The sequence below is a fragment of the Solenopsis invicta genome, chromosome 5 (genome assembly GCF_016802725.1).
Source record: "Solenopsis invicta isolate M01_SB chromosome 5, UNIL_Sinv_3.0, whole genome shotgun sequence".
Taxonomy (NCBI): Eukaryota; Metazoa; Arthropoda; class Insecta; order Hymenoptera; family Formicidae; genus Solenopsis; species Solenopsis invicta.
In genome coordinates this window covers 22,365,576-22,390,356 of record NC_052668.1, presented here as the reverse complement: position 1 = coordinate 22,390,356, position 24,781 = coordinate 22,365,576, and the positions used below count along the sequence as shown (strand labels likewise).

General features: G+C 33.5%; 5 protein-coding genes and 1 long non-coding RNA gene across 7 annotated transcripts; 1 reads left to right on the top strand and 5 right to left on the bottom strand.

The window, feature by feature from the left end:
- Positions 1–164: 164 nt before the first annotated feature.
- LOC120357705 lies at positions 165–1,121 on the top strand. The gene is made up of 2 exons (XR_005574711.1): positions 165–649; positions 822–1,121. It is a non-coding gene; the product is annotated as an uncharacterized LOC120357705 (long non-coding RNA).
- On the bottom strand, positions 1,021–4,311 carry LOC105195172. Of its 2 annotated transcripts, XM_039448936.1 has the most exons (5): positions 2,993–4,311; positions 2,800–2,899; positions 2,561–2,671; positions 1,510–1,665; positions 1,021–1,435 (listed from the first exon to the last, which is right to left on the bottom strand). In XM_039448936.1, exons 1-5 carry the CDS (start codon positions 3,808–3,810, stop codon positions 1,382–1,384), a joined length of 1,239 nt encoding a protein of 412 aa, XP_039304870.1. In that variant the 5' UTR covers positions 3,811–4,311; the 3' UTR covers positions 1,021–1,381. The 2 variants fall into 2 exon arrangements, with proteins under 2 accessions (XP_039304870.1, XP_039304871.1); XM_039448937.1 differs by lacking the exon at positions 1,021–1,435 and having other exon boundaries at positions 1,524–1,717.
- Positions 4,312–4,650: 339 nt separating this feature from the next.
- LOC120356829 lies at positions 4,651–6,936 on the bottom strand. Its single transcript, XM_039448935.1, has 5 exons — positions 5,826–6,936; positions 5,492–5,591; positions 5,268–5,378; positions 4,980–5,135; positions 4,651–4,772 (listed from the first exon to the last, which is right to left on the bottom strand). Exons 1-5 carry the CDS (start codon positions 6,644–6,646, stop codon positions 4,719–4,721), a joined length of 1,242 nt encoding a protein of 413 aa, XP_039304869.1. The 5' UTR covers positions 6,647–6,936; the 3' UTR covers positions 4,651–4,718.
- A 142-nt stretch (positions 6,937–7,078) lies between these two features.
- Positions 7,079–11,960, bottom strand: LOC105195326 (the record flags this gene model as incomplete). The annotated part of the gene is made up of 9 exons (XM_011160701.3): positions 7,079–7,307; positions 7,482–7,652; positions 7,825–7,935; positions 8,046–8,145; positions 8,638–9,414; positions 10,146–10,321; positions 10,417–10,527; positions 10,694–10,793; positions 11,158–11,960. Coding segments are annotated over 9 exons (2,403 nt in total), but the record flags the coding sequence as incomplete, so codon positions are not given.
- A 1,186-nt stretch (positions 11,961–13,146) lies between these two features.
- On the bottom strand, positions 13,147–21,572 carry LOC105195325. The gene is made up of 8 exons (XM_039449259.1): positions 19,804–21,572; positions 18,699–18,798; positions 18,403–18,513; positions 18,094–18,272; positions 14,436–15,230; positions 14,097–14,196; positions 13,807–13,917; positions 13,147–13,670 (listed from the first exon to the last, which is right to left on the bottom strand). The coding sequence occupies exons 1-8, from the start codon at positions 20,598–20,600 to the stop codon at positions 13,434–13,436; spliced, it is 2,430 nt and encodes an 809-aa protein (XP_039305193.1). The 5' UTR covers positions 20,601–21,572; the 3' UTR covers positions 13,147–13,433.
- A 289-nt stretch (positions 21,573–21,861) lies between these two features.
- On the bottom strand, positions 21,862–24,618 carry LOC105195323 (odorant receptor 13a). The gene is made up of 5 exons (XM_026131038.2): positions 23,618–24,618; positions 23,323–23,422; positions 22,963–23,073; positions 22,503–22,658; positions 21,862–22,068 (listed from the first exon to the last, which is right to left on the bottom strand). The coding sequence occupies exons 1-5, from the start codon at positions 24,484–24,486 to the stop codon at positions 22,015–22,017; spliced, it is 1,290 nt and encodes a 429-aa protein (XP_025986823.2). The 5' UTR covers positions 24,487–24,618; the 3' UTR covers positions 21,862–22,014.
- Positions 24,619–24,781: the final 163 nt, after the last annotated feature.

Here is a 24,781-nt window from a genome sequence, read left to right as displayed (position 1 = left end):
GTTGTTCGAAGAGTTATTTTCCGTGATTTGCAAGCCGCTTCTGTACTGATCGCAAGCATTTCTTTCATGGATAAAGTACTCATGTATGTACAAGTACGATTTCGCTTACGTATGAATCTTTACATTACATAATGCTTATTCAGCTATAAGGAAATACAAATATTATTGCAATAGATTTTTAATTGCAGAATATACTTTTTCTTATGATATTTCATAAGTTAGAGAAATTATTTTATAATAAAATTGGACTGTATTTTTGAATATCATTTAAATAAAATTTATAAAATGTGTTGTTATAATGATATGTTAAGAGATATTTTCTTTTTGCTGTTTTATAATGAAATATCAATTGTTTAATAATGTATAAAGTAGTAAAGAAGAATAGACACATTCAATTTTTTGGTAACAAATGAATGATATTTTAACTGTTTCATTTAAAAAATGTCAAGTTTTGATGATTTAACATGCTCAAAATTTACAATTAAAATATGTCAAAGATTTAATGTCACGAGTACTTTAGCCACGCCGCATTTTAACAAGTAGATAACGAATTGCAGACTGAAGATGATTTCGTACGCTGATAAGATTTAACATCGATTTAATGAAATAACGTGTGCATACCAGCGGTTTCATCATAATGTTCATTGGTGTGAGTATACGTGCCTACAAACATATATGTATCAATCTTTGAGAGCGGCACGATAAAATGCTAAGGCAGACACGACAATGTGAAAACGGCAAAGATAGCCAACTTCCATCTACTTGCTTTGAACGACTTGCAAATACTCCGATCGATTTCAATCCTGTCATACTTATTTCAGACAAAACTGAATCTTCGTGAAACTTTGAAATACTTCAGAAGCAATCTATTGTACATTTGAAGCAATCTTCAGAAATATCAGCAAAAAAGAGACGCAAAGGATAAACGCGAATTAAAAATGACAAATATCTATTATACAAAGAAAAGGATTAACATATGATTTTTTAAAGTAAATTTAAAAATGTAAGTCAGAAAAAGTGAAGTCAGATAATTTGTATATATTTTTAGTAAGCTTTCCATATAAATAAAATATTATAATTTGTACACATAAGTTAATTAAAGAACTTGATTTACATAGAAAGTTTATCTCAAACTAGGAGTGTGAAATAATATAATAATAATATAAACACAAAATATTACTGATAGTATTTCGCAAGAGATATTTTAGAGGAAACTACGAGAAAAATATATTATACCTTTTTTCTTTCAGCAAATATTTTAGTAAATTTTAATCAATGTTTTATTAATCACATTCATTTTTCTTTTTTCTCTTGATATGTATTATATAATTTTAGCATTTATTTGCAATCAGTATGTGATTATACTAATAATTTTTAATTGTTATGTAGTTAATGTACGTAGCATGTTCAAATAGGCAACAGACATCCTAACCACCTATCAATTTGAACGAATGATGTAAATTATATATTATTCAACGGTTGTAATAGACATTACTTTGCATTACTTACGTCACCGAAAGTACTGAGGGATAATTCGAAGAAATTTCCGGCAGTCAGTTTGACCGACGAGTTGGACATAGCAATCATTAAAACGAGGGCGAGGCCCTTTCTTCCTGATAGACGATGCCAATCGATCATGTATGATATCTGGCCGATCTTCTTGCACTATTCACAGATATTTTTCTCATTTCTTTTATATAACACATAATTATACTATCTAAAATAAATTCTGAATCTTTTATAAATATCGTTATTACATTAGAATTACAAAAAACTTTTGCAATTATAAAAATATACCATGAAGATGTTCTTCATCAAATTTGCTACTAAATTTTACATACACAGAAAAATGCTTACTGTATTTAAGTATATGTTATGCTGAATTGTTTTCAGTATTTTTCTTACAAGTTTATGTATCCGCAAATTTATCATGAGTTTATTATACATAAGTATCAATTTTATTTAAAATATATTCTGAATTCTAGCAACTTTAACACTTGCGTCAAAAATATTAACCTTTTGCGAACAAAGTGGAAAAAATCAACATGGCAAACCATGTAGAGTATCTCATACTTCATCTTATTCATGCTGTACTTCACCATAAATATATATTTAATCCGATAGTAATTTTACTGCCATAACATCGATTCTTGTTTTTTAAGACATAAAAATAGAAAAAGGAATAAACTCTTTAATCTTTTAAAACAAGAAGACAAAAAACAAAAAAGTTACAGTTCATATCTTGTTGAGGTATATGTCACACTCCACTTAGTTCATCAAAGGTTAACTTAAAACAGAAATTTAATTGCTTATTATTCTTTCCTTTGATAAAATTTTATAACATTTTTCAAAAGAATAAGAAAAAATTTTTTTAGTAGATAATAATGTCTTTTTAAAATGTGTGATGAGTGTATTTTAAGACTATTATCAAGAAAATATTTTTTAATAAAAATAACTTACTTAAAAGAAGAATAGAAAATTGAGTAATCGCTACTCTTAGCAGTAGAATTTTTTTCTGTGTGCAGGTGCAGACGAACGTTACAATTATGAAAAACTTTACCTTTTCGGCAACAAGTTCGCCGATGTAACAAAATATAAAAATATTGAACGTAAGAGATATAAGCAGAACAATATATGTTATATAACTTGCAGGCTCTCTATTCTCCCATTCCTGGAACGTAAAGATCCCTATATTCGAGGACACATTGCCCGTTGTAAATCGTACACGTCGATTTTTGGCATTGCTTCGAGGTAGAGATGCACTTTGTATGGTACGTACTTTTTGTACGATATGCATACCGTGAGAGTGTAATATCCAAGGAAACACATGTTTAACGTACATCCTACAATTTCCACCATAGATATTTCACGTAATACTTTGTCCGTTAGCGATATAAAACTGGAACATAACGAGAACATTATATAGATGTATACAAGGTGACACTTTTTAATGAAGATTTTAACACACCGACGATCCTCGTCAGGGACTTACCGTAAGATTCGAACGTGCTGTTGTACGATCATCGTCAACCTCTCATCTACGTTATCGCAAAAATCTTCCCGACCATCTACTAGATGTTCGATCCACTGTATTAAAACCTCCAGACGGCCGTAAGCGTGCATCGCGAACACGGCGGCTAAGCTGCAAGCACCGGTCGTGATGGAGTGTGCTATGAAACCTGACAGACACTGAAGCCAGAAAAAGATCTCACTAATTGGACTATATCGTGCGTCGACGATCACCCTGGCGACTGGATACACTAGTGGCCGGTATGTCAGGTTTCCATCATGGTCGGTGATCTTGCCTTTACTGAAAGGCAGGGCGAGATAATAAAATACGGCACCGCCGTACATGAAGAACGCGCAGATCGACACGAGACGTCGGCCGAACTTCGCGTTCCTGATCATGATGATCCGATCGCCGTAATGCTGGGTGCTTATCCAGTCGCTCTCGATATGTTTGATTCCATGGCGGATGTCGTTCTCGCGAATAATCAGCGAGGAGTACTTGACAACGGCCATTAGGCAAAAACTCAGCGGCCCGGAAAGTTTCAAAATATAATACATGTTATCCATTTCAAGCGCCATGTAGATGGCAGATGGTATAAAGAGAAAACCGATCAGACTGGTGCAAATTACGTTTATTAATCCGTACGCGTATCTTTCCATACGTGAGATGTCGGTTAAGTTCGGCCAGACGCCGATCGGCTTTAATAACCAACGATTTAGCTGGATGCTCAGCTGTATATCTTTGTCATGATTGTAGACCGTCGCGACAGGATTTGTTCTTTCCATCATAGTTCCTACCATTATTTAGAGGACAAGAGTTAGACGGAGACTGAGGGGCTCGCGCGACAAAGTTTGAGCGAGGCAAGTCAAACGTTGCGTCTGCGCTGTTCCGCGCGACTTTCGTTCTTGGAAAGCGATGATCGTGATCATAGAACATGAAGGGTAAACTTTATTTAGACGCAGTTCTCGATTTCTGCGAGAGGGATAAAGGTTTCCTCATATGATACTGCACGTGTCTCTTCATGAATTTTAAACGGGAAAATTTACATTCTCTGCCGAGATTTTTTCTGCGACTTATCGACGAATCGCAGGCATTCTTTTGTTGCGTGAGGTAATACATGATGACTAAATGTGATTTATCGTATGCATACACATAATCCATTTAATGTTTGAGAAAAAGATATCATTGAAATTAGTGTTTCTATTTATTTGACTGAAAGTTGTTTCATTATAACAATATATGCTTATATAAAACGTTATCTGTTGAATGAAAATGTTGCTTTATTTAAGTAACATTTATTATTCGACGAAAATAACACTGATATTAGTTGTGTTTATTGATTCAAATATTGGTTTGTTTGGATACGAGAAAATTTATTAAGTTTAAAAAAATTTTTTTCCCTATATTAGGAAATATTGGAAAGTATTTTATCTCGTTGCTTTGTTTTGAAGAATAAGTTGTGTTTATTAATGTTTAAAGTAACAAAAATGTACGTATCTAAGAATAATATCTGAAAAGAAGTCAAGTCTCCAAGTAATAAAAGATAGATATTAAATAAAAAGGTGTAATATTACGTTCTTCATTTGATTATTTTACACGCAGCGAAATCATCAAGGTTCATTGAATAAAAGTACTCAAAATTTATTGCTGTTTCGTGTAATATTTAGTGTCAGTCGTTGAGTACTACTACATTTCAAATCTTACTTTCTCAAGTGGTAAACGTTCGTAGTATGTTCAAGTAAGCTAAAGATGATTTGATAACCTATTGTTTTTAAAAGAATTGTCTTGTTATAATATTTGCAATTAACTCGAAGATATTTATTTTTATCTTAAACGCAATAGACCTTTTTATTTTATTACATGTTCTTTTTTTATGAAATATTAAATTCTTTAGTCTCAAAGAAAATTAATATAAAGTGTACAATATTTTAATTTTTTTTTTTTATTATTGTGGATATACAATACTTACATCACCGAAGCTGCTGATGGACAATTCGATTATATTTCCGGCAGTGAGTCTGGTGGTTGCATTGGACATACAAATTATCAAGATGATGGCAAGGCTTTTTTTCTCTGGAAGTCGATACCAGTCGATCATGTACGAACTCTCGCGTACTTTTATGGTCTGTCATAAAATTTTTTTCTATAGACGTTTGTGAAAAGTGTTTTACATTACCTCATGCTATTGCATATTGTTATTGAAGAACCTGCACATTGCATATAATAATTGTTTTATACATGAAAATAATTAATGTACCTGTTCCGTTAAAAGTTCGCCTATGTAACAAAATATGAATATGTTGAATGTGAGTGAAATGAGGAGTATCAAATATGTTAAGCCGCTTACGGGTTGCTTAAAATCCCATTCCTATAATATACAACATTTATGATTGCCAAATGAATGAAAAAGAAATAATGATTTTTTGGTATAATATTTGTAAGAATATAGATTTCATGAGCTTGTATGGAATAAATATGTACCATCATGCAATAATATCCGAGAAAACATATATTCAACGTACATCCCACAATTTCCACCAGAGATATCTCATGTAATAACTCCTCAGTTAATGATATAAAGCTAAAAGTGCGTGAAACAAGTAATTGCATTTATTTTTGATAAGATTCATGTTTTATGGCGCAATATCTTTTTTTAAAAAAAAAACATTAATTATTTCAATATTACTACTGACCATACTCTCTTAATACATAGCATTAACGGTATAATTTAATTTCTGGTATCGCACAATTTTTGATGAACGATGTGCGTTCGATGTTCCCACATGCCTGTAGTAATACTTACTTTTATACTTACTTCAAAATGCGCACGTGCAGTTGTATAATCTTTGCCAATCTTTCGTCCGTTGTTTCATTGACGCCCTCTCGACCATCAACTAAATGGTTTATCCAGGATATGAGCACTTGCAGCTGCCCACAAGCGTGCATCGCGAGAAGGGCTGCTAAGCTACATGCGGCCACCGTGATGTTGTGGGCGACAAAGCCGCCAAATAGTTGGATGAAATAAAGGATCTCGTTGATGGGACTACGGCGAGCATCGACGATCACGCTAGGCACTGGAAACGCCAGCCTGCGATAAGTGAGATTGCCATCCTCCTCGATGATCTTTGCGCGAGTTAGCGGCACCGCCACGAAATAGAACAGGACACCGCCATACATGAAGACACTGCAAATAAATACTAGCCGACGACCAAAGCTTGCGTTCTCCAGCATGATTCTTCTTTCCTCTGTGTATCTCACGTTCCTCCAGTCACCCTCGATATAATCGACGCACCTGCGTATATCATTCTCACGCAAAAGCAGAGCGCAGTATTTCATAACGGCCATAAAGAAGAAGGTGAGAGCACTGCCGAGCTTCAGCTGGTTGTAGAAGTCCTTGATCTCCAGGACGATGTACATGCTGCTGGGGATCAGGAGGAAGGCCAATAACATGTAGCAGATTACATTTAAGACTTTTTTTCCCAATGTTTCGGTCCAAGAATGCCTCAGTGGCCACGTGCCGATCACCTTCATGACCCAGATATTCAGTTGCATGCTGTTTTGCAAATCATTTTTGTAATTCTGGTTGTACGGTTCAGATCCATTACAGGTATCAGGATAATCGGGTGGACTATCCATTATTGCAGTACGGGCGACTGATATGTACTGACAGTCGCAAGACGTCAAGCCTGTCTTCGACGTGATTTGCGCTTGCGCCACATTGTAGTTTCTCCGTGGAAGAAAAAAAGATTTTATACAGCAAGTAGCAAGAAACTTTGTACAATTATCAGAAAAGGGTACGTGGTACGAGAACCCTTTTGCTTCCTGAAAGGTGTATCTTATAATAGCTATCACGTTGGTAGATGCTACAAGGGAAACGACGTACTAGATCCCGTTTTCGCAGAAAAGTGTGAAGAAAGAAAACTTTGTAGTCTGACGAACGCGCAGTTTGATCTTTGCGACGAGTCTGGTGTAAAGAGAAATATATCTCTCGTAGAAAAAGAGTGAACTGTGTTTTGAATTGTTCGACGCGCGACACGGATTGTAAAATTTGATGTTTAATGTATATTATTCTGTAACCATACATATGTATTTTATTTATAGTTTCTTTAGATAATAATTGAAGTTATATTTTTTATAAGTGGAAAGATTAAACTTTTCGGGAAAAAATTTCTAAAAACGAAATTGAATTTGCAAGGATACTATTGAAAATTTCGAATTACAACTTTTCTTATATTTGACGTAATTACACAGTGACCGTCCGCAGCAGGTTCAAATACGCCATCGCTGTCCTGACAACCTAAAAGTTAAATGAGAGTTAGTTGCGTATAAAATTAATGTATATAATTATTTTGTATCATAATATCATTTTGATAAATGTTATAAGTTAAAGGTGTATACACATATAATATTTATTGCGAAAACTTTTTTTTATTGCTGTAGTGCAGGAAAAAGTTTGGATAAAATTGCTTACGGCGCTGAAACTGCTGTATGAAAGATTGATCACTTTAAGATTGATCACTTTACCCGCCGTGAGCTTCGTAGGATATCTGGCCATGGCGATTACTAGGATAAGATAACGAGCTTCTTTACTAGGTAAGCAATACCAATCGATCGTACAACAAGTTGTGTTTACTTCACTCCCCTGTTATACAAAGTGCAACAAACGCATGGGTATTAGTATTTTATTATGAAAATTGAACAATTTCTTTGGAATACACTTATTATTTTTTATTTTATATTCCATTTGCAAGTAATCTTTTTCAGTTAATATTTTTTTTCTATGCCTACACATTTCTGTTATCTACGTACCCTACCTGAGTATTTAAAACTTCCCCAATATAACATAATATAAAAATATTGAAGGTAAAGGATACGAGCATTATGGCATACGTCATAGAGGATAGTGCATCGTTTCGTTCCCATCCCTAGAACGTGTTATTGTTTTATTTGAAAAACTAAAATCAATTACGAAAAATTTGCGTGTCGTATTGAAAATAGATATATGGTATCAATAAATACAAATGTTATTGCGTACCGTCACCACGTAATATCCTAAGAGACACAGTATCAAAGTGCTTCCAATAAATTCTATAAAACACATTTCTCCTACGACACCTTGTATTTGATGTAAAAATCTAAAATTCGTGATTATTTGTTGTTGTAATCTCCACCATTATATGTTAAAGACTTTTTTAAAATTAACACAATATTTGCTAAAATTTTTAATCGTATAATAATCCAAGAGATAAATTATCCAAAACTTTTCTGAACTTAATATTTAATAAATAGAAAATATTTTGATATATATATATATATAACACACACACACACACACACACACACACACACACACACACACACACACACACACACACACACTAATATATACACACACACACACCACACACACACTAATATATACATATATATATATATATATATGTATATATATATATATATATATATATATATATATATATATATATATATATATATATGTATAATCGAACGTCCTAGATAACACCACGAATAAAATTGTTAGTACTTTAATAAAAATGATCAAATTGCAAACCTAAAAAGGAACTTTTAAAATTTACGGGAAATGTGTAAAAATTTCAGTTACTTACTTACGTATCCTCACGTGATGCATGACAATCGTCGCCAATCTTCGAGCAACGGCGCATTCTTTCGACCATTGAGCTTCTTTCGGCAAATTTTCCAGCCAAGCGGCCAACAACTTAAGTTGTCCGCAAGCGTGCATGGTGAACAGCGCAGTGATTCCGCAGACACTAGTTGTCACGATATAAACGACGATACCGGTCACCAAATGCATCGAAAATACAATCTCGTAAGCGGGGCTCTTCTGCGGATCGAAGAAAATATAGTAGTTGCCCTGCACTAGTGGTCTAATGGTCACATTTCCGATTGTGATCTTGCTGCTCATTATTGGCTTAATCAAACGATAAGTGAAGCCACTGGTTAATAGGAACAGCGTAGTGGAGATGAGAATGAAACGTCCAGCTCTGGCCTTGTCCAACATGATTCTGCGATCGTTTGCATTCCGTACATTTCGCCAATCCTCCTGCACGTGTCTTATGCATTCCTTGATACGATCTTCCCGTAACATCAGCGCGCAATACATGGCAGGTACCATGATGTAGAAGAAGAGTGCGCCAAGCATCTTGAGTCGACCCTTGAAAGTGTCCATGATAAGGATCATGTACAACAGCCACGGTATCAGGTTGAAGGAGAGAAGGAAGCAGCACATGGTCCTGAGGAGTCCCCTCAGAAATCTCGCCCATTTTCGAGGTTTCTCCAAATACGGCCACACACCGATCAGTCCCAGAATCAGTCTATGCACCTGCACGGTGTATCTAATATCGTCCTCGAAGTTGGAATTTTGTGGACCCGCATTTTCAATCATGGCATACATATAGATGAACCGGAGAGAAAATCGATTCTTTCTCTCTCTCACTTGTTTGTGCGGCAGTACGATTGCAACTGACCGATGAAAGTACAACGAAACCCGTCAGTTTACATTATGCATGCTCTCGCGTCTGCGTGAATCATCTCTGCTACCGCGATTGCTCTGTCGCGGCGCAGTTAAAAGTTCGGTACGAAGGGTTGCATGCGCGCAATTTTTTGCTGATAGGATAATTATAAGATAGGATCGATTCACACGGGACAGAAAAAGTACAAGCGATCTGCCTTCTGTCGGGTCATAGGTCATAGATCGTGAGTTATATTGAACTAACAGAACTACGTTGGAACTAATTGTTGATTAAGTTAATAACTTATAGTATCTAATCTTAAGAATTAGTTTCAAGTAAATATAAAATATGCCAAAACTTGCTACTTTGATCTGCGATTTTTTATAAAGTCTTAACCTTAATGAAAAGGTAAAATTAAGATAAAAAGATATAAATAGAAAGGTATTGATTGCTGTCCATCTCGTCCCTTTGTTTCAAAGCTAGCGTCAATTAAACAGATTAATGTTTGAGTATTGTATTATTATGATAACTATTTCATCCAAATTATGTGAATTTTAAAAGCATATTAAAGTATGCCATCGATGTTTTAACGATCTATGGAATAACGAAACAAACAGGTCATTTATTACTGATAAATAAAAATAAGACGAACTTCCATACTTACGTTACTAAATGTAGGTAGAGACATTTCTATCATTCTGCCTGCCGAGATTTTCTCCGGAATATTAGAAACTGCCATTATCAGGATTAAAGAACGGGCTCTTTTGTACTGGAGATGATACCAATTTATCGTGGTCGTCATTAATCCAAGCTTGAGGCTCTATCATAATTAATTAAGTATATATTTTTTTAATGATGTTTATGAAAATGTTTCTTATTTTCACAGCAAGTATAATGTAAACATCAACTTGCTACCTGATTTGTTAATTGTTGACCGACATAGCAATTGGTAAAAATGGAAAAAGTAAAGGATGTAAGCATCACAGACATTGTTAACATGGCTGTTGAATTATTATTCTCCCATTCCTATAAGATTAACACAATTGCAATGCAAAAAGCTTATGAAACAATAACTGATTTTGCCTTTTTTTAATTTAAATGTTACAAATTTTAACTTCTATGCGAAAATTAGTTCAATTATTAAATTATTGTGCATGGATAAGAACCTAGCAAAAAAATTTGTTGTTATTACCATAATAATGTAGTATCCTGAAAGACACAAGAGTACAGCAGAGCCCATTAATTCCACTAACCATACATAACGCATGGTTTCCTCTACTTGTTTTAGAAAACTATAAACGAATAATTTTTTTATTTGATGTAATAAGTATTTATTCAGTATTATGTTGTATTGAAATACTTAATAAAATGACAAAATAAATAAATAATAATGTAGCATTTTTGCCTTATATATAATAATTGTAATAAGTTATCATTTTAGTTGATTTATAATATTAATTTAAATATTCTTTTCTATTTTTTAAGTAGATATAATGAGAGAGAGAGAGAGAAAGAGAAATTATCATAGCTGCGATAATAACATGCTATTTCTATTATATCATATAAAATTTATTTTTTAATTATTTGCACTTAATATAATTAGCGTAAATGTAAACGTTTCACATTTAGGTAAAACTTTTTTCTTTGTAGACTCACCTTTTCACTTTTATCTGATGTTCTACGATATCAGCCAACAATATTCCGACAGCTCGATCATTCAGATTTGGCATGTTGTTGAGATACTGCAATTTTCCTATTATAATCCGCAGTTGTCCACAAACGTGCATGATGAAAAATGCGGCCAATCCGGCCGCGCCTACTCTTACCGAGTAGGTGATCAGTCCTGCGAAGAATTGCAGGGTGAAGACGATCTCGTACGCCGGCGAAACTTCACCGTCGAACTTGATGAAGTAGCTCGGGCATGCTAGCGCTCTCACCGTGATATTCATCGGCGTGAGCATACGACCCTTTGACAGCGGCACGAGAGTGCGATAAGACAGTCCGCCGATGTACATGAAGGCGGCAGAAAAGATCGCGAATCTCCGGCCTATCTTCGCTGTAGAAAGCATCATTTTACGATTGTCCTCATCGATTGTGTTGCTCCAATCCTGTCGCGCCTGTTTTAGGCAAGACTTAATCTCCCTCGCGTGATTCACGAGCAAGTTATATTTCAACCAACCCATCCCACAATTCAGAAGAGGGGCAAGCAATCTAATTCTTCGTTTGAACTCGTGTTCTTTTAGGAACACCCGTAGGAGACCTGGTATGATGATGAATGCGAATAAAAAGTAGCAAATGAGGTTTTGTAAGCGGGTTGTGATTCTTTCCATGTTGGAAGCAAAATTGGGAATCGGCCACGCGCCGATCGCTCTTAAAATAACGCGAGTCACTTGTACGGCGTAATTGAAATCATTTTCGTTTTTGTTCGTTTTTGACGAACGTTTCATGACTAGCTGTATTTAACTTGTTTCTTTTCTTTAATTTAAATGTAACACGTTATTGAATTTTGGAAAGGTAAATTTAGCGTTTGTACTGTCCTTTCTCGAACATTACAAATTTCCGTTAATTTTGTTAATAATTTTTGTATATTTCGAGTTACTAGCTGACAGATGGTTAGGCGGGACTAAAAGTTCAAGCAGAACTGGACAGATGTATGTGTTGATGAATAGTCTCTTGCGGTAAGAGCAGAGTGTGTAGCGCGCTTGCGTGCATAAAACGTCTGCGCATAATACTATATTACGCGAAAGGGGTTGGAATTGTACCTGTCAAATTGTTGCACAAATGCAATATTGACGAGCGAAGAGAAGGATTGCCATGCGATGCGTGGCACTATACGATTTTGTAAAGTTCACGAACCAGAAAGAATAAGTTATGTGTACCTTATACTGCGTATTACTACATGAGCAGAACGTAATGTGAGTAAAATATTTATGCAATTTATACACAAACATTTCTCTCACAGTTAAAAAAATCTGTTATGCTGATATGTGATAATTTGTTTAATGGATGCGATATGATAATAATATATAAATTAAAAAATATAAGATATAAAGATTACACATTTATTATTTCGAGTGATTAAAAGATCATAGCTTTTTCTGTATTTTGCTTTTTCTAACATTTGAAGTGAACACTGTGGAAATGTGAAGCACTTACAGCCCCGAAACCACTGAAAGGTAAACGCATAAATTTTCCCGCAGCAATTTTAATGTTAAATATCGCGATTATTAAAACGACACCACGTGGAAAGAGTATAGTGTACGAAAATCTGTACGATTTTATCTGAATGACAGTACGCTTGTGTCTTTGACAATAGCGGAAAAGGCGAAGGATTAATGGTAGATGCAATGATTCTTATTCACAATCTTCTTTCCCTCTCGTAAATCGCAGGAAAATTGCAAAAGTTGTTGAGGACGAGAGCACCGCGACGGGAAGTCTAGCGGCTTTAGAAAGTACGAGAACATTGCGAAAAAAATAGTGAATATGACGAAGGAAAATCGCAGATGTCATATTGATCTTTTAACGGTACGTTAATCAATTGTTTGCGTTTAATGAAATATTTTATAGTGGAAGATGAAGTATATGATGATCAAATAACGAATATAAACGATCAGGGGAGTCACAATGTAAAAATATTAATGGCAATTTATATTAATGCCAATTCCTCTTAGTTTTATTAGCATAAGTTATAAAAATCTAATCAAAATTGAAAAGATGTTTGACGTTCGCAAATTATGTCATTTTTCTCAAGTGTGCTTAAATTAGGATAAATTTTTGTCACATTTCTTTAGTTCAATACTTTTATTCTTATATTAATATGTGTGGTAATAATTAATGTTTCTATTAGATCTCTATCTCTACCAAAAAATACAGATATTTTTGTAAAACGTCGTATTATTATTCCATCATTTTCCGAATAAAATTAAGATATGTCACAGCCATCTTAACGACCTGAAAGAATGTAGTACACATTTTTGTTTATAATATTTGACTAAAAAGTACCCGTTACTTACATCACCGAAAGTTCTAATGGAGAGATCAAAGAACTTCCCAGCTTTAAGTTTTGTTGGGACAATTGACATAGCTATGACTAATATCAGTGCTCGTGCTTTCTCATTCGGAAGACGGTACCAAGCCAACGTACATACTGTTATTGCTAATTTCTCTCCCTAAATTATATTAACAAGTAGGCATAAAATAAAAATCAGAAAGAAAAATATCTGATATATATTCTTTCCCACTACTTATTATAAAACGCATTATGAGAATTTTATCTAACAATAAAATAAATATGTAATACGATACCTCTACGGAAAGTTGTTCACCGATAAAACAAAATATATAAATATTAAAGCCAATTGACGTGAGCAGAATAATGTAGGAGCACATAGATACAACATTTTGATCTTCCCATTCCTATAAAATAATTATGATTATATATTATAATTTTATGTAATATAATTATAATATATATGATAATTCTATTTATCAATCTCGCGTGTATATGCAGAATAACGTATACTTCAAGTACAAAAGTCTAATTTTAAACACAAAACTGCGTGAGCTGTTACGATTGCATAATTATTTAGGCGCACCGTGATAATATCGTGTCCTAGAAGACATATAATTATCGTACATCCCGTTACTTCTAACATGCTGGTATGTTCCAAAGTGCTCTGCACCAATCGTAAGAAACTATAAAGGGACGCGCATAAATTCTCGTTAGAAAATCTTTACCTGTCATATTAAAAGAAAAAGAACTTAGTAATAAAGCAAAAAGGACCGCATATTAGCATGATGTATTAATTACGAAAGTCAATTGATTTTATAGACGCTCATCTTGATACAAATAATAAAAATAAATACATACAGTTAAATAAATGAATTAGATGTAGCTAAATATATAATAATTGAGATAGACGGGTAAAACTTACTTCCGCATATTGATTTGATGTTCTACGGTCATAGCCAGCATCCTGTCTAAATCCCTTTCTTCCGTTTTATTTACCAGATTGTCTATTAGTGCCATCAATATTTCCAGTTGTCCGCATACATGCATAACGAAAAGAGCGGCAAGGCTACAGATCGCCACAGTGATGGTGTATTTAATAAATCCAGAGAAGAACTGTATAAAGAATATGATTTCGTACGCGGGACTGATCTGCCCATTGAACAGAACAAAATAACTTGGGCATGGTAAATGCTTGATCGTGATGTTCTGATCGGTGACTGATTTTCCCTTGCTCAGCGGCACTATCGTACGAAAATACAAACCGGAAGTATACATGAATATGCCGCAGAGAATGAGCAAACGTTTTGCAGTCCTGGCTTTGTTAATCATAGAATGACGAGCGCTCGCGCTTACGACATTTCGCCAATCGTCCTTCACTCGCGTCAGACAGTTTCTCACTTGGTTCTTACTAAGCACCAGGGTAAAGTACTTGAGAACTGCCGTTGTCGTGAACAGTATGGATGATATGAGCTTCAATCTGACGCGGAATCGTTTCTCTATGAACACTACGTACAGGATTGTTGGGATTAGCTCGCTAGCGAGGAGGAAGGAGCAGCTCAATATCAGTGAGACGCTCTTGAGATTTTTAAAAAACGAGGGTTCTGTATCCGGCCAGATACCTAATAGGCGGCAAATGACGCGATTTAATTGTGTAGTGTATTTTATGTCGTTCTCGTAATTTTTATTCGGATACATTTCTAGCGTGAGTCTATCGTATTTTTATGAAGTACGACTTTGTGATGTAACGATTTCGTCCTACGTGATGCAAAACGTGCGTAACGACTGGACGCGTATTTCTTCATCACTGATGGCAGCGAGCTGCCTACCAGTCTAGAGGATAACTCGGTACGTAAATGCGCTTGCGCTACGAACAATTGACTGTCATGTCAAATGAATAGATAATAACGTGCGTTCGGAATTCTTGAGTAGGCTCGAAATGGATGAAGTTTAAAAGTAAAATCATCTGATGATCGCGAAGGGATTGCTTTCCTTGAAATGTATTTTTATCTACCAACCTTCTCTAACCGTAGAGCAACTAGCAAAGTTATAACTTTGTTTCTTCCTGCTTGATAGACGTAATATTGTTCTCAGTTACAATATAAAAATAACTTCTTTGGTACGCAGGCTAAAATTATAAAGTGTTCACGATGTGATGTACGTATTTACATCAGATTAACTTATACTTGAAACGTATGTATCATTGTTTCTTAAAATATGTACGTGTATATAATAATATATCTAATGTTAAAATTTTAATTAAAATACTGGATTATACTTTGACGTACATTAAAATGTAAGCAGTTCTTTTCATAATCTATACAATTTTGAATTAGATTTGTATTTAGAACGTGCGTATAAAATGTACTTCTTTATTATTTTTTTCAACGTACTTCTTTATTATTTTATCTTTACCTTTTATTAGATGTGAAAGAAAAATAAGATGATAAGAAAACGCTCTAATATTTTTATAAGCACATTTTGATTGTAAACCTTAAGGTTTTAATTCACGTCATAAATCACGACTGAAAATCGAAGTTAAAAGAAAAAGTTGATCGCGAAGTAAACTCAACCCGAGCTCACCTGTGCGTTTGCACGCGTTATGAATTCAAACGTTGCGTGAAGAACAAAGACAACAGCGATAAAGTTTGCGAGGAAAGTTGTTCGTCGAGAGGAACAATTGTTTTCCAAGGAAGGTATTCTTATCCATTCGTCAGTCTTTGTGACAACTAGGAAAGCGATCATGTTTATCTTTGTGTCTTCCTACATTGTAAACTTGCGGTTACAATATATACTGATCACGAAACAACAGTTTTGAATGTCGTTTGTTGTATAATCTGATATGCATCAGTTAATATCAGTTAATATTTTTTAATCTCGTGAAAAAATAACAGGTATGCCTTTTATTGTTATTAGAAATAAAAGAACACGTTAATGGCATAAATTGTTCAATAAAATATAATAAAATATATATATTCAAATAACTTTAGTGCATTATATTTACATTGCGTTAAGATCTTGTATTCGACTCATATAACTGATTTATATAACATGATATAATGAGTACAACTTACGTTATATTTTTATCTGTATTAAAAGTTAAATATTAATTCAACTACATTTTGGAGCATGTTAAAATATGCTCCAGCTGTTTTCACGACCTAAAAAATATGTTCAATTGTTTGTGTTTTTTATTCCGACTTGTTCTCAGTAAATCATAATTACTGTGTTTGCAAATAGCAGGCATATTTTTAACAAAATTTATATATGAAGTAATCCACGTGAAAGGGGTCCAGTTAATTATATCTATTTTTCAAAATTTGAAAAAATTCTTAAAAATACTTTAATACATGTAGAATATTGTACCTTAAAGCAAATTTTGGGATGGCAGTGGGACTTCTCAAAAACTAATATTTTTTCTAATATAATTTCATCCAAAATCTAGATAATATTTATTTTTATTGGTTAATTATTTAATATACGTAAATAATATATTTTTAACAAATAACTTTAAAATAAAAAATAGTTGTGAAGTCTTCCCGTTTTATATTCTTTAGCTTTATTTATTTCGCAATAAAACGCAAAGACTTCACAACGATTTTTTATTTTAAAATTATTTGTTAAAAATATATTATTTACGTATATTAAATAATTGACCAATAAAAATTGATATTATTTAGCTTTTGAGTAAAATTATAATTTTGTACTGGAAAAAATATTTGTTTTTGAGAGGATTTTATTGCAATCCCAAAATTTGCTTTATGGTACGGTAATTTACATGTACTGAAGTATTTTTGAGAATTTTTTCAGATTTTTAAAAATTGATGTAATTGTTCATTTCTTTATTTGAAACTAATAAATTAATGTTTCCAATACTATTAAATTTTTCTCACTAATATTGGCATTTTTATCTGAAAGCATGGACAAAATCCTAAAAAAAATCATGTCTCTAAAATTGTTTTAATTTTGGCTACAAAAGTTAAAAAAAGAAAATTTTTTTTTTTAATTTAAACGATAAACTTCAATATCTTTGATGCGAAGCATATAATACTTATTTTTCTCTCATCAACCTTATACAATATGTCCACTAACATGTTTTCATTATCACTTAAAAGCATGCCAAACAGTTCATTTTTAGGTGGATCCCTTTCACGTGGAATGCCTCATATATAAATGACATGATGTTTATGAAAAAATATTCTAACTAAAAATTATCTGATTACTATTTATAAGATTATAGATGTAAAACATTATATTTTTTTATCATTCAACGATGAGATAAAAATCTAATCAAAATTGAAAAGATGTTTGACGTTCGCAAATTATGTCATTTTTCTCAAGTGTGCTTAAATTAGGATAAATTTTTGTCACATTTCTTTAGTTCAATACTTTTATTCTTATATTAATATGTGTGCTAATAATTAATGTTTCTACTAGATCTCTATCTCTACCAAAGAGATACAGATATTTTTGCAAAACGTTACATTATTACTCCATCGATTTCCGAATAAAATTAAGATATGTCACAGCCATCTTAACGACCTGTCAAAATGTAATATACATGTTTGTTATTCATATTTTACTTACGAAAATACCCGTTACTTACATCACCGAAAGTTCTAATGGAGAGTTCGAAGAACTTCCCAGCTTTAAGTTTTGTTGGGACAATCGACATGGCTATGACCAATATCAGTTCTCGTGCTTTCGCATTTGGAAAACGGTACCAGGCCAACGTACACACTGTAACTGCTAATTTCTCTCCCTAAATTTTATTAACAAGTAGGCATAAAATAAAAATAAGAAAGAAAAATGTCTGATAAATATTCTAATTTACTGATTATTATTAATCTCATTATAACAATTTTATCTAAGATAAAAATGTAATACGATACCTCTATGGAAAGTTGTTCACCGATAAAACAAAAGATATAAATGTTGAAGCTCATTGACGTGAGCAGAATAACGTAGGAGCACATAGATACAACATTTTGATTTTCCCATTCCTATAAAATAATTATGATTATATGTATATTATAATTATACATATTATAATTATTAGTATATATGATAATTCTATTTATCAATCTCGCGTATATGTGCAGAATAACGTATATTTCAAGTACGAAAATCTATTTTTAAACACAAAAACTGCGTGAGCTGTTACGACTGCATAATTATTTATGCGCACCGTGATAATACTGTGTCCTAGAAGACATATAAATATCGTACATCCCGTTATTTCTAACAAGCTGGTATGTTCCAAAGTGCTCTGCACCAATCGTAAGAAACTATAAAGAAACGCGCATAAATTTACGTTAGAAAATCTTTATCTACCATATTAAAAGAAAAAGGAACTTAATAATAAAGTAAATAAAGACCGCATATTGATATGGTGTATTAATTACGAAAGTCAATTCGTTTTGTAGACGTTCATCTTGATATAACTAATAAGAATAAATACATGCTGTTACATATACGATCCGCAGATGCGGTAAGTCGTGCACGACGCATACATACACATATGCGGACACATACATGCATTCACATAAAAGAATAGAATACAATCGGACCAGACTGTACGATTAAGCTCAAACACAAAGAAAAGGAAAATATCAGACATTAGAAAGGCTTCGGATACTTATTTCTTGTTGACACATGTGGTATCCTCTTAAGCACATCATTCGGACACCGCGACACCGAAGTCAAAATTGTTAAAACACCAAGTTGTAAACGACTATCATTAAAAGAATATCGGCGTTTCCAAACCTGAGCTCGTGGCAGCTGTCTGTCATAGCCGCCTGGCATTCATTTGCCACGTTTGAAATCTAAAGATCCACATTATTCAATAGAGACAAGAATTTTAGAAATCGAGACCAATCGGGACACAAGCTCAGGAAGTCGAAAACTATAAATGAGGTGGTCGGAAACCTTCCCGCTCTCATTCCGTTAAAAGTCACGATAGTATCCGAGCCTTTCACAATTGTCATATCATACGTCGTGACTTAGGGTTCCCTAGAGGGACTTACACCTCTAGGCAACGTCGATCGCTACAACGTCGATCGCTACCGAGTAGTACTGCCGTTTAAACGAAAGTCTTATACATAACAACAATTACATATTTACAAACTTGTAATAACAAGTCAAAGTGAAAAATAAACAATATAAATAATGCAAAACTACAGTGTTGATCTTAAACCATCACCATTGGACATAACACATATGGACATACATATAGTTGAATAAATGAATTAAATATAGCTAAATATAACTGAAATAGATGGAAAAAAACTTACTTCCGCATCTTGATTTGATGTTCCACGGCCATACCCAGCATCCTGTCCAAATTCTTTTCGTCCGTTTCATTTACCAGATTTTCTATTAGTGCCATCAATATTTCCAGCTGTCCGCATACATGCATAACGAAAAGAGCGGCGAGGCTACAGATCGCCACCGTGATGGTGTATTTGATAAATCCAGAGGCGAACTGCATAAAGAATATGATTTCGTACGCGGGACTGATCTGCCCATTGAACAGAATAAAATAACTTGCGCATGGTAAATGCCTGATAGTGATATTCTGATCGGTGACGGATTTTCCCTTGTATAGCGGCACTATCGTACGAAAATAAAAGCCGGCAGAATACATGAATATGCAGCAGAGAACGATCAAATGCCTTGCAGTCCTGGCTTTGTTAATCATAGAACGACGTGCGCTCGCACTTACGACATTTCGCCAATCGTCCTTCACTTGCGTCAGACAGTTTCCCACTTGGTTCTTGTTAAGCATCAGGCTGAAGTACTTGATAACCGCTGAAGTCGTGAACATTATGGATGGTATGAGTATCATTCTGATGCGGAATCGTTTCTCTATGTACACTACATACAGGATTGTTGGAATTAACTCGGTAATGAGAAGGAAAATGCAGCTCAATATCAGCGAGACGTTCTTGAAATTTTTAAGAAACGAGGTTTCTATATCCGGCCAGATACCTAATAGGTTGCAAATGACGCGATTTAATTGTGTAGTGTATTTTATGTCGTTCTCGTAATTTTTATTTGGGTACATTTCTAGCCTGAGTCTATCGTGCATTTTTATAAAGTACGACTTCGAGACGTATCGGTTTTGTCCTACGTGATGCAAAACGTGCGTAACAACTGGACGCGTATTTCTTCATCACTGATGGCAGCGAGCTGCCTACCAGTCCAGAGGATAACTCGGTACGTAAATGCGCTTGCGCTACGAACAATTGACTGTCATGTCAAATGAATAGATAATAACGTGCGTTCGGAATTCTTGAATAGGCTCGATGAAGTTTCAAAGTAAAATCACCCAATGATCTCAGAGAGATTGCTTCTCTTGATATGTATTTTTATCTACCAACTTTCTCTACCCGTAGAGCAACTAGCAAAGTTATAACTTTGTTTTTTCCTGCTTTATAGATGTGGTATTGTCTTTGTTACAATATAAAAATAACTTCTACGATACGCAGGATAATAAAATGATAAAGTGTACATAATGTGATGTACGTACTTACATCACATTATCTAATACTTGAAACGTATCATTGGTTCTTAAAATATGTACATGTATATAATAATATGTAAATATATCTAATGTTAAAATTTAATTAAAAATACTGGATTATGCTTTGATATATATTGAAATGTACGCAATTTTTTTGCATAATTCTCAAATTTTCTCTAAAATTCTTAATTAGATTTGTGTTTAGAACGTACATATAAAGATGTCAGTGTTTTTTTCATCATTTAATCTTTATTTTTGTTTAGATTTTTATCTTTTTCGTTTATTAGATGTGAAACAAGAATACGACAATAAGAAAGCGCGCTAATATTTTTATAAACACATGTTGAAAGTTTCTTAAGGTTTTAATTCACCTCATGAATCACGACTGAAAATCGAAGATAAAAGATAAAGTTGATCGTGAAGTAAATTCAATCTGAGCTCACCTGTGCGTTTGCACGCATTAAGAATTCAAACGTTGCGTGAAGAACAGAGACTACAGCGATAGAGTTTGCGAAGAAAGTTGTTCGTCGAGAGGGATGAATGTTTTCTCAGGAAGGTATTCTTATCCGTTCGTCAGTCTTTGTGGCAAGTACGAGTAGAAAAATAATCATGTTTGTTTACGTACCTTCCTACATTGTAAACTTGCAGTTATAGTATAATACTGATCACGAAACAACACTTTTGATTGTCGTATGTTGTATATTTTGATTTGCATCAGTCAATATCAATTAATATTTTTTTAATCTTGTGAAAAAATAACAGGTATGCCTTTTATTTTTATTAGAAATAAAAGTACACATGTAATGGCATAAATTGTTCAATAAAATATAATAAAATATTATATATATTCAAATAATTTTTATGCATCACATGTACATTGCATTAAGATCTTGTATTCGACTCATATAACTGATTTATATAACATGATATAATGATTACAACTTACGTTATATTTTTAACTATATTAAAAATTAAATATTTATTCGATTACATTTCGGAGCATGTTAAAATATGCTCCAGCTGTTTTCACGACCTAAAAAATATGTTTATTTGTTTGTGTTTTTTATTTTGATTTGTTCTTAGTAAATTATAGTGATTGCAAATAGCAGGCATACGTTTAACAAAATTTCTATATATGTAAATGACATGATGTTTATAAAAAAGTATCTAACTAAAAATTATTTGATTGCGATTTAAAATATTACAGATGTGGAACGTTGATATTTTTTTATTATTCAACGGTAAGATAAACAGCTATACTATAAAATGCTTATATATATATATATATTTTTTTTTTTTTTTTATTAAACATTTATAATATAGCTGTTTATCTTATTGTTGAATAATAAAAAAATATCAGACGTTATATATATATATATTTTTTTTTTATGTTAATTTTTTTTTTTTTTTTTTTTTTAATATAATTTTGTAGAAACAAGTAAATTAATTCAATGTTAATTTACTTACATCACCAAATGTTTTGAGCGAGAGATCAACAAACTTTCCAGCGGAAATTTTAGTTGGCGCGTTAGACATAATCATCAACAATATGACAGTACGCGCTCTTCTGTCCGGAAGACGATACCATTCAAGTTCGCAAGATGCAATGGCTACCTTTTCCGCCTATTATTGGATTTATCATCACGTTGTAACATAAAATTTCTTTTCATCAAATTTTCATTTGCTATATTTTAAGAATAGCGTAACACGTTTCATATATTTCTTTCATGATATATTAACATGATATAAAGGTATTTATAAAACACGAATTTGCGTGCTAAGACTGTTACAGAATTGAATGCAACTTTAATTGCAAATAATTTTAAGATAAATTATTCTAATTACAGGACGTTGTCTTCTATTGCTGCTTTCATTATTGTTACTTGCACTAAAGATCGAATACGTTCAATATTTGCGAGACACATACCTGACTTGTAAGCTGTTCACCGGTATAGCAAAATAGAAACATATGGATTGTTACATTTGCAATGCTTATCATATAACTGCATACAGATGTTACATTCCTATTTTGCCAGTCCTATAAATATAAATGTTTTACGTAATTATATTATTATTAAATTATTACTGATCAGTCAAAATCTGAAAAGACTATTTGTCAAAAATGTCAACAAAATATGTATCAGCATGAGGATTTGAGAATTCAAATAAAATTTTAAATTTTAATAAATAATTATTGAATCTTTGTTCTTTTCCTTTCTTTCATTTTAATATATTTAAATATATTGAAATTATTTTCTTACTAAAATTAATTGATCAACGTACGAACCATTGACATAAAATATACTAAAATGCAAATAGTTATCGAGTTCACTAGAATTTCCATCAGATATATTTCCTGCAAAGTATGTTGTACCAATCGTAAAAATCTGAAATCACCGTTGATACAATTAACGCTACTTGGACTAGTGAACAAAAAAAATAAGTGGCAATAATATGAAAGAGAAAAAAATTAATATTTTCCATCGAGTACATTGTTAGAAAGTATCATTATTAATATACACTTTAATTAGCATAAATGTGCGATGAGCACGAAATAACATTTACAATTGAAATGGACTTACTTGCGCACTCTTATTTGATGCTCGACTATCTCAGATAACTTCTTATCCACTTCACGCTCCTCTAGCCACTGTTTCTGCACGAGGCTTTTCATCAAGTTGATCAGGATTTTCAGTTGGCCGCAGGCATGCATGACGAAAATCGCGGTGAGGCCACATGCAGCTGTCACGATCGAAACTGTAACGATTGATGTTAGAAGCTGGATTATAAAGACCGTTTCGTAAACAGGGCTAACTTGAACGTCAAGGGAAAAGAAGTAACCCGGACAGGCCAAGTGTCTCAGCGTCAAGTGTCTCAGCGTGACGTTCTGATCAGTAACGGTCTTTCCCATTGATAACGGTAAGATTGTTCGGAAAGTTAAGGCGCCGCTGTACATAAAGGCTCCACAGATCGTAACCAGACGCTTTCCCGTCCTCCCGGATCGCAACATAATGTTTCGTACGTCCGCACTGAGAATGTTCTTCCAATCTTCCTCAACGTGCTTCAAGCATCGCCTGACCTGATCATAGCGAACTATGAAGATGCCGTATTGAATGGCGGACATGAAGTCGTAGATAAGAGCAGGGATGATCTGTAGTTTAATGCGCGTTGTTTTCTCCATTACCCAGAAAAGGCTACCGGGTATAATGTCGGAAGAAAGGAGAGCGTAGGCTATACAGATTAGCAAGAGATTGTGAGCCTTCGGATATATGGATCTCCCTTTACTGATGGAGGGCCAAGCGCCGAGTGCGCGCAAAATTTTGCGAGTTGGTTGCGTGATGTACAAGATATCGTTCTGATGCTGCCCGTTTTGCGGCATTTTTTTTTTTCTACGGATCTCGACAAATATTTTACGGTGCTCTTTATTCGGCTCACTTGACGTGCATTTCATGCAAAACCTGAACGCGAACTGAATCACCGTTTGTCATCGAAGGGCACTTCGCTGACCGCGAAGTCAACTCGGCGCTCGCGCATATGCTCGCGCATTTTAAAGATTTAAACGTCGCGTGAGAGGAGAGAACAAAAGCAGAAAACTTTGTAAATAAAGTTGTCCGCCAGAGGGGCGAGATTGCTTTTCTATGAAATGTATTCTTATCCGCTTATGTGCATTGACCGAAAGTTAAATGTAATGATTTTCCCAGCCCAGCGACTGGGAAAATCATTACATTTAACTTTCTTTCTTTTTC

Excerpts from the sequence above, each read along its gene's own strand:
- LOC105195172 (XM_039448936.1), bottom strand. The coding sequence starts at position 3,810 with ATGGTAGGAACTATGATGGAAAGAACAAATCCTGTCGCGACGGTCTAC. Across the intron at positions 1,666-2,560 it reads GCGAACTTGTTGCCGAAAAG|TGCAAGAAGATCGGCCAGAT; the intron begins GTAAAGTTTTTC and ends ATCTGTGAATAG. Across the intron at positions 1,436-1,509 it reads CCCTCAGTACTTTCGGTGAC|GTGGTTAGGATGTCTGTTGC; the intron begins GTAAGTAATGCA and ends TCAAATTGATAG.
- LOC120356829 (XM_039448935.1), bottom strand. The coding sequence starts at position 6,646 with ATGGATAGTCCACCCGATTATCCTGATACCTGTAATGGATCTGAACCG. Across the intron at positions 5,379-5,491 it reads TCGGATATTATTGCATGATG|GAATGGGATTTTAAGCAACC; the intron begins GTACATATTTAT and ends TGTATATTATAG. Across the intron at positions 4,773-4,979 it reads CCATCAGCAGCTTCGGTGAT|GTTATCAAATCATCTTTAGC; the intron begins GTAAGTATTGTA and ends TAAAAACAATAG.
- LOC105195325 (XM_039449259.1), bottom strand. The coding sequence starts at position 20,600 with ATGCACGATAGACTCAGGCTAGAAATGTACCCAAATAAAAATTACGAG. Across the intron at positions 18,273-18,402 it reads GTGAACAACTTTCCATAGAG|GGAGAGAAATTAGCAGTTAC; the intron begins GTATCGTATTAC and ends AATAAAATTTAG. Across the intron at positions 13,918-14,096 it reads TAGGACACGATATTATCACG|GAATGGGAAGATCAAAATGT; the intron begins GTGCGCCTAAAT and ends ATTATTTTATAG.
- LOC105195323 (XM_026131038.2), bottom strand. The coding sequence starts at position 24,486 with ATGAAATGCACGTCAAGTGAGCCGAATAAAGAGCACCGTAAAATATTT. Across the intron at positions 23,074-23,322 it reads TAGTATATTTTATGTCAATG|GACTGGCAAAATAGGAATGT; the intron begins GTTCGTACGTTG and ends TTATATTTATAG. Across the intron at positions 22,069-22,502 it reads CGCTCAAAACATTTGGTGAT|GTCGTGAAAACAGCTGGAGC; the intron begins GTAAGTAAATTA and ends CATATTTTTTAG.